The sequence below is a fragment of the Amphiura filiformis genome, chromosome 11 (genome assembly GCF_039555335.1).
Source record: "Amphiura filiformis chromosome 11, Afil_fr2py, whole genome shotgun sequence".
NCBI classification, from domain to species: domain Eukaryota; kingdom Metazoa; phylum Echinodermata; class Ophiuroidea; order Amphilepidida; family Amphiuridae; genus Amphiura; species Amphiura filiformis.
In genome coordinates, this window is record NC_092638.1 from 4,261,811 (window position 1) to 4,271,329 (window position 9,519).

At 35.0% G+C, this 9,519-nt stretch overlaps 1 protein-coding gene across 3 annotated transcripts in view; it reads left to right on the plus strand.

Moving 5' to 3' along the window:
* Positions 1–9,519, plus strand: part of LOC140164242 (P2X purinoceptor 4-like) — a 194,108-nt gene that overhangs the window by 81,052 nt on the left and 103,537 nt on the right. For all 3 annotated transcript variants that reach the window (XM_072187506.1, XM_072187507.1, XM_072187508.1), the window contains exon 2: positions 7,759–7,939. In XM_072187506.1, coding sequence (XP_072043607.1) covers positions 7,759–7,939 — 181 coding nt within the window. The remainder of the gene's footprint in view (positions 1–7,758; positions 7,940–9,519) is intronic.

Below are 9,519 nucleotides of genomic sequence, written 5' to 3' on the forward strand. Positions count from 1 at the left end.
GCAAAGTTGATTTCTAGTTTCTCGTCAATTATTGCAATGGACGAGGTGGCTATGTTATTCTGAACAAACACATATTTGTCATTTTGCAAAAAACACATTTCAGCTATAAAATGTAAACCTATAACTACAGAATGTGCTTCGACTAGGAATGTCGGGTGTTGTAATGTAGTGTCTAAATCGATTATTGCACAAAATATATATTTCCTACGCTACTTTCTAGAACTATTCAAATAAATTAATTTCGCCCATCACTATTCAGCCATGTATGTCAGCCTTTATCATTTTGTTTTTTGGTAAACATTCAAAAAACAATTACACTAACAGCGTCAGACGTTACTGAAGCACGGTATTGGAAAACATAGACCACTGCAATATACGCACTAGGATTTGATAACACTGGCGCAAGAGACAAATTAAAAGAACATCAAGTAACATAATCCAGGAAGTCAGAGACAACATCAGACAAGCTGAGAGGCCAAGAGGACAAAAAGATGAAGACGAAACTGAATAGTTGTGTAAACATGGATAGAAGTAGCTTATGACAATCAAAATTAAAAAATAGAAATAAAACGAGTTAAGTTTAAATGCAGATGTCGCATTCATCAAATTTAAGTAATAATTGAATTGCAAAATTATTACTTATTTTGCAATTCCGAATCTGTAATATGTTTTCAAAAACCACATTTTGAAAGTATTTGACAACAGCAAAAAAAATATTCAACGACGGAAACGTTTACAAAATAGACAATTTTGCTGCACAGCAGTCTCAAGTTGTTCCGCCTTTGCATTCAAACGTATAGGAAGACCACTCGCTATGTAGAGACTTACTGTCTATAAGCTGTTATGGCAGCGCAGATGTGGTCACGTGCGTATTTATAAAAGCGCAATTATAAATATAACCGAAGTACACTGATGATAGTTAATCCAATTCAAAAAAGTATTTGAATACTACATGGATTGTAGGTCAAACTTTCCTTTCCCCGAATAGCAATAATAATAATACCTTCTAAAGCGACTGAACTGTAAATTGCCCCTTTTTAGGCATCGACTTAGAAATAATGAACTTGTTGAATACCTTTTCAGGTGCGTTAACACGTTATAATGAAATCACTTAAGAGGATTGAGTAACCACAGGGCATGATGGTCACTTTATAGTCCAAAATGCATTAACAGTTGACTACGTGCAAGCTTCAGTGCCGGAACAGGAAACTGTACGCATTGGTTGGAAACAACGATTTAAAATACATTAAGATTTCAGAATATTATGTTATTTTTAGATAATTTACCATAGCTGTTGGCATTTGTTATTGTCTTTGTCTGTCATGTTATCTCTCTTTTCATTCCTTCTCTCTTTGTCGCTGCATTTCTACATGTCTGCCTCTTTCTCCCTTCCTCTCGCTTGGTCTCTTCATTCTTCGTTCTGTCTCTCTCTCTCCATCTACAATCTTTCAAAACCATTAACGGGCGCCATTAAAAATCATAATACTTGCTCAAGCTTTGTAGAACAATACATAGGTTCCGGTATAGGTATTTTTCTACAACTCATAAACAGGATCGGCATCACAAAGGCATTTCAAATTCGTGTATTACCATGATAACAGTGTGTGTCATTATCATCGCTGGAATGCATAATTGCATTTAATGTCTCAGCCAAATGTGTTTCTTAAAAAAGAGAACTCACGTCTATCTTAGGCATAATGGACATGATCATGATACAGTAGAATCTACATGTTAGTATATTATATTTTGACGATATTCTTGCACCATTAGGTGAGGAAAGAAACCCTGGCGGTTCTACGGTTCTAACCGATCAAGATGCGTATTTTTGAGAATCATGGAGATAATATGAACATTTTTTTTAAATTTTTGTTGTTGTTTTGTTTTTGTCTTTTGGCCAAGGTGGATTGAATTTGATTGAAAAATGCGAAGAAGCGAACGATAAAAACAATCTATCAGCGTCATTTTGCTTGATTAAAAAAAAATCCGACCGACAGACCCTATAATATGGTAAAACAATCCACTGACGAAATGAGCCCACGATATTTATTCACCAGTTAACTTAGTTCATGGTTGCCCAACGTTTTAGCAGTGTATTCCCTTATTCTTAAGGGATCCAAAATGAGCGTTTATTGCGTTTTGACAGTATTTTTTGTGGCACATGAGAGCACCTCAGACGTATCGAATTGCATTTTGAATACGAAGCATGTCTTTCTGATATCAAATAATTTTCATTTTTGAAAATCACAATATAATACAAATTTTATGACAAATTATAAAAATTTGATATTTTTCAAATTTTGATATATAACAGTCCTCGAAGTAAATTATATAAATCTAATGATATATTCTTAAAGTGTATGTAGCAGGGAGGAAAAGCCGACGGTCAATTGAAAATTTTGACCTTTCATATTGAAGATATGGATTTTTTTCCCAAAAAGACCTAATTTTTTTGGTGTTTTGGGAAAAAAATCCATATCTTCAATACGAAAGGTCAAAATTTTCAATTGATCGTCGGCTTTTCATCCCACCTACATACACTTTTTAAGTATAAATCATCAGATTTATAAAGTTTACTTCAAGTAGTGTTAAATATCAAAAATATCAATTTTTTTTTTTTTTCCATAAAATGTGTATTAAATTGCGAATTTCAAAAAATCAAAATTATTTGATATCAGAATGACATTCTTCGTATTCAGAATGCAATTCGATATGTCTGATGTGCTCTGATGTCCCAAAATAAATACTGTCCAAACGTTCATACCCCAGCCCTTAATGCAATCACCTCGTCAAGGGCCATAGATCCAGTAGTAATGAAACGGAAGAGATATCAGGCTAGTTGTTAGTTCTTTAAAGTAGTTGGACATGCAATATTAACTACACGTACCTAACACACCGCGAATTCATGTAACCCATCAACTAACAATAGAATATACAAGTAAATAACATAGCTGGTGCATCGTGGGGCAGCGTGTTAAGCCACATAAAATTAAACATTCGTTTCACGTCCTCACCTTGAGTGAACAGGGAGGTGGCTTTTTGTTGTTAATGTTGCTAAATTAACATTATACAGCATTTTTTTCGTAGTTTTGACATTGTTAGCAGTTTTCAGCATCTGCCAGGAAAACGACGAGGACGTTTTTTTTTTTTGTTATTTAGGATTATGAAGGGTTAGACCCCTTCGAGTTCAACAAACACACTTGCGAGTGATTCATGCTGACTAGTAAACTTATTAGCCTTAAAATGTTATTAAACTATTAAAAACTTAAAATATAATATGAAAATTGAAAAATAAAAAAGTGAAGAGGGAGGTAGACACGAAACAAATCTTTTATTTGGCCTTATATAGCAACTGCATCGCATGCAGCAAACTAGAGGTCTTGCGTCAACATTTTGGAATTTTGTATATTTATCTCAAAAACCTTTAAACCAATAGGGATATTGGTACTAAATTATTTATGCTTATAGTCTAATTATTGGGATGCGTATTGAAAATGTTGATATCTCAATACGACCTTTTTGTAAAATGTTTTTTAAATCTTAATAAAATCAAGTCTAGTTGGAGGGATCAACATTTTATAGTAATTTTAAACTCATAAAGGCTTCGGCATAGTGACAAACGGATATTCCGAATGAAAGAATCATGTGAATTAGACGATCTTTAGCTTGTTTTCGTTGTTGCGTCCGGCGCGTCTGCGTGGATTACTTCGCTCGGGAAGTAAACCACGCAGACGACGCGGACGCATCGTTGTTAATCGCTGATGAACAACGGTGAAACATGATTGAATCCCTAATTCAAGTACAGAATGAATAAAAAATCGATACACGTTCTTGTATAAATGTCGAGATCACCTCAAACAAGTATCAAGTGCGTGCATTTCATTTGTTTCTTATCCTCACCCAGTATAATTATGTTTTACTTCATTCTAAAGTTTAAATTTCATGATGACTTGTTGACTTAAAACTGTTACGTGAGATAACAAAAACCTTGCTTTGTGTGTAACAACCCGATACTTTAAATCATACAAGTGAATCAGTCTAGCTGGCCTCTTTTTCGTTCTTACTCTCTTTTCATCGTACTATCAATAAATTATGCAATACTTAAATTTCTAGACTTTTGAAAGAAAATACGAATCTATAAAGACATCGATATATTTAGTAAAATTACACTTTAAGATGATCCTAGCGCTGTTGGATTAATTTGATAAAAATGTATTCAGTGGATCAAACGACATGAATCAGAAATAGATTGATTGTCAAAGAAAAAGGACAGATTTGCAAGTATGGAATGGCATTACTGACATTAATCCTACATAGGATGGGTAGAGATTGATTCGCGATGTGTAGTCACGGAAGTGAGCAGCAATCACTCTCGACGACAAATTCATTATTCACAGTCGCTATTGAAAGCGGAGTGTCAATGGGAGTATTGCATTGTATCGTGTTAAAGTAAAGCAAAATATGTTGTATACAGGTTGTATCAAAATGATTCGTACCCATCAGGTTCTAGTGATTATGAACAAGACTGTCACATCAAAATCCAACATTTCGAACAGGCAGGCCTTTTAATAAATATCCAAACTGATCAAACAATTTGATACAGCTTGTACGTTTATTCCATTTGTTCCCGAAGTTGAAAATGAATACATAACTTGGATATTGCTTAGTCGATCAATAAATGGAGTATATGCGTAAAAATCAAATACTTTCTATATTAAATTATTTGACCTTGGTCTACTTTGGAGCCAAATCTAGACTAATAAGAATTAAAGATATGAAACTTTGATTTTTTAAACAAATACAATATGGTGTAACCATCTCGTCAGGTGAAAGTAGTATGTGAAGACCTGAGCGCAAGAAGACCGTAAGTCCACTTGCCCCCTCAACATGTATACACTAAAGTTACGTATAATTTCTTAGTGTTTTATAATGTTTAATACATGTTCCAGGGTGAAAATATCATGAAAGGTTGTGGAAAAAAGTTTTGGCCCCTGAACATGTATAAAACATTACCAAACTATACGAAACTATAGGCAACTTTAGTGTATACATGTTGAGGGGCCAAGTGGACTTACGCTCAGGTCTTCATGTGTAATGGCTGCATCATGTTAGATCACATTTACAGAGGAATCTAAAACTTGACAAAAATGTTAATCTCATTACAGCATTGAGTTTGGGATTGTTCATCACATGATCAAAGTTGGCCCCGTATGAATGGCCAACTGGTCCAAAAAACGCGTAAGATAAACGTGTAAGGTTACACGTGTAAGATTGCATCTTACACGTGTAAGATTGCATCTTATACGCGTAAGATTGCATCTTATACGTGTAAGAATGAAGCGGAATTTTTAAATTGACGAATCACAGAGTAAGAAATCACAAACAACCAATCATCTCATGTGTAGCAAACTTCAACCAATAATATGTAAAGACGTTTTGTATTTTGTAACATCCATGACTTCTTATACGTGTAAGATTTGGATTTCAGTGATGGGCGATACGTGATATTAATGGCGACGTAACGAGGATAAGGAGAGCTCGTCACGTTTTTTGGTCCACTTGGCCATTCATAGCCCCGGGACCATCTCAAGTCCCATTGCCTCCAGAATTGACAATTTAACAGTGCTATATATTTTAAATGGCTAAATGCAGCTATTGCACATAGTCTTTCTTGCACTCATGGCGAACTTATTTTATGGGTAGACTTATCGAACGTGTGCAATGTGTAACAAAGTTGAACGTGAATACATAACTTGAACATTGCTTAGTCGATGACTGAATGGAGTATGTGCGTAAAAATCAAATGGGTTCTATAATAATTACAAACATTGGCAAAATATCACAGTCATCTATTATAACTACATTATTTGACCTTGATCTGCTTTTAAATGAAATATGAACTAAATGAGAACTAAGACGATGGGAATTTGATTGAAAATATTAATATATGAGGCAACAATCTTATTCTGTGCGTACATTTATCGAGCACTTATATGAGTATTATTATTTTTAATTTTTTTGCTTTTATTACCTGTTATCTTTCTTCTCTTTTTTTCTTTGTGTTATAATACTTTAATCTCCCAGGCTCTGTCATTAAATAATTTCGGAAAAAACTACTCATAATTGCCCACATGCGATTTCAAATTTCATTTTGTCCTTGGCTCTGACTTTTGTTTTGTTCTGCTCGATAAACATGAATATTTTCAATGTTTCGCTACCGCAATAGTGTGTCCTCTTTATGTAACCTTAATTTGTATCAAATGGCTTTTATGAACCATTACAGTCGGTTCTACATCGAAACAGAAATTGTTAACTGGTAGGTCAAGTTGCCATTTGTTTTGCAAATGAATGAAACTTAAAAGGAAGGTGATATAATCTTACACGAGTTATTCTCCCTCCTCTTATCAAATGAAAATATCAAGTGTCTAATTATCTACTAGGTCATTGTATTTTATACAAATACTAAATTCATGTTAGCAATTTGTGTGAAATTTGATAATACATCGCATCAAAATTTATTTGATATTGAGAACGACCGTCGATGCTTGCTCTATCTCTAAATATCAATTAATTAACTATTGTTGATTATGAAAAATCTTACATAATATGTATTGTGTTACCAATATATCTTGCTATTTAGTGTACTAATACGTCGATAGTATTGGTGCAGTATCAACGGTCGAACCTAGACTGTAAATATTATAATTGAAGACCGAATTAAAAAGACTAGTTTGCGTCTGACGTCCTGTCAACCAGACCAAAAATAAATAAATTTCGGTGTTTTATATAGCGCCTTTTCCAAGATCTCAGAGGGATCAAAGCGCTGTATTTTCGCTGCCATGGTGAATCATCACAAGCAGATCGCATCAACTAGGCTGGTTGCAGCCGAACCTGGCGCAAACGTATCCGCACTTAGATTGTAACATCCACCAATTATCTGTGCAGCTTTTGAAATTTTGATTTTTTGATAACCAAACAACTAATCAACGATTTTTGAAAGCAGGAGGAAACCGGAGATCCCGGAGAAAACCTGCGAGTAATCGAGATAAACCAAGTGCACATGAGTCCTTTGGCCGCGCCGGGGCTCGAACCCAGGACCTCGGTGGTCATGGTGGTGCAAGGTGAGGGCATAACCGCTGCGCAAACTAGCCCTCCCCCAAAAATGCCGTACTGCGCAGGTCAGCAACCAATCACACCGGGCCGTTGCCCTGACGTCAGACGCAAACTAGTCTTTTTAATTCGGTCTTCAATTATAGTTATAGGGTCCACAAGTTATAAGTTCCCTTATTTGTTTTACACATACGGAACAAATTATAGCTTCACTCATCATTGCGTTCATTCACAGTGGTTCATTGTGTAAAAAAGAAACCGTTTTAAAGTTGCATCTGAGTCCATAGGATTCAACTCTCAAACAATACAGTCAGCTAGGTCTATTCATATGTTTGTTAAAGAAAACCTGACTGCTATGCAATCAGGTGCAACTTTTAAAACGGCCTCTTTTCTTACACAATTAACCATTGTGATTGAACGCAATGATGTGTGACGCTACAAATTGGACCATATGTGTAAAACAAATAGGGCTATACATACCTTTTCACATTTTTACATTTTGTGGAATATATTTTAAAAAGTATTAGGGGGATCTTAGGGTTGTGGACCCTATATAATATGGTCTATATTGAATGATAACCAGAAAAACGAACCGATTTGTATGCAATACCCAACTTACCCTTTTATTATATTCTATTTTATTCATTTCAGATATGTATTAATATTAGAAAGAGGTTATCAAGAAAGATGTGTAGTACAAGGATCCGTAACCACCAAATTAAAAGGAGTAGCGTACACAAATATCACAGAAGCATTAGATTTAAGGTCATCAATTGACCCGGAACCATACAATAGAGCATGGGATCTTGCAGACTACGTCATTCCTCCTCAGGTGAGAATAATCGATAAAAAATGGCGGGAATACAAGCCGAGTTTGTATGTTTGGATTTTTTTTTCATTATTTCAGCCAATAGATGATTTGCCGTAAGCCATTGCTGAAACCCTTGTGACGTCAATAAGAACGTTGAATTGCACAGGGTTTTATCACTAAGGCTTTCGGGAAATATATAGTATTTTTCTGTAAACCTTTGACGAGAGCGTATTTCCGCGATGCTAACAAAGCTCCTCTGAAGCGTAGTATATATGTGTGCTTTACGCATCGTACGCGTTTTTAATTCCGCCGCCATACGCGCCGTATGCGTTGTGAGTTACGCTTTGTCAACATCGTGGTTTTACGCCCTCGTCAAAGCTTTACAGCAAAAGTATATAGATTTTTGTTAACATAAACTTTGTTAACATAGTAGACTGTATTCCAGGGGACAGAATAACCAGCAGCCAATGTATATATCCGAGATACTCTCTATGTAGGAAGGTTATTTTCAAAAAAGTCTCCGATTTTGTGATCAGCTGTACATCGGGTATATGATTTCTGTGGCTTGTACAAAAAGTTTTGTGCACTAACTTTCTACTTACCAGAAGTGAATTCAGATTCATTACAAATATAGGTAGAGATATACAAAAAAAAGTTAAAACAGATGTGTAATGTTAAAGGTACATAAGGGTAGCTTTAAGGGTATCTTTACGTTTACTAGATTAATCAACGTATCATCGTTGAGTGGCATCAATAGCAATATCTATTATCAGCTGAATATTAACTGTAATTCGTGATCAATTGACCACATTCGAACGATTTACAGTTAACACCAATGTTTTAAGAGTAAATACTACCTCCAATTCTATATTACACCATCTTTAGTGTGCTGATGTGGGTATTATCGTGCATACCCCGATTTGCGACGTGTACGCTTATTCGTACTGACACAGTATGAATTAAAGAAACAACTAAGACCAATATTTTCTGCGATTAAATGGAATCGATGTGAAAATGTTATATCAAATTTAGTTGCAAAAAGATAACCGTAATCTTTCTTATAACTTGTTTGATGTCAGCATAAGGACAGTGTCAATAATACCAAAAGAATACACACAAAAAGGCAATTTTATTTTAATGTAACACGTTGGACTGACATTGAGCGATTTGCATTACTCAAAGTAACACATTTTACCATAAAACTTAATTTTACCAGAAAAGTATTCAGTTACTTGAACTAAGGATTTTGAATACACATAATGCGTACTGAGTCAGTGTGTATTATGTAAACTAAAGGAAACATAACACAATACACTTTACAAAAAAACACAAAGCGTAGTACAAACCGACGTATAAGTAGCTCGGGCCTCTAAAATCAAAAACAGTCCATGAAAACGGCGAGAAATTGATATATGAAACTTAATTCATAGCCTCCTTTATTTAGCAAGAAAGGTGATAGAAACAGTGTAAAGGAGTCCTTTCACACGTCACGGAGCTTGTCACAGAGCTGTCAGGTCTGTGACAAAAGACACCGAGGAATACGACCACTGCGTTAATTGAATGCATACACGACACATTGTAGTACTGCTGCACCAAAAATA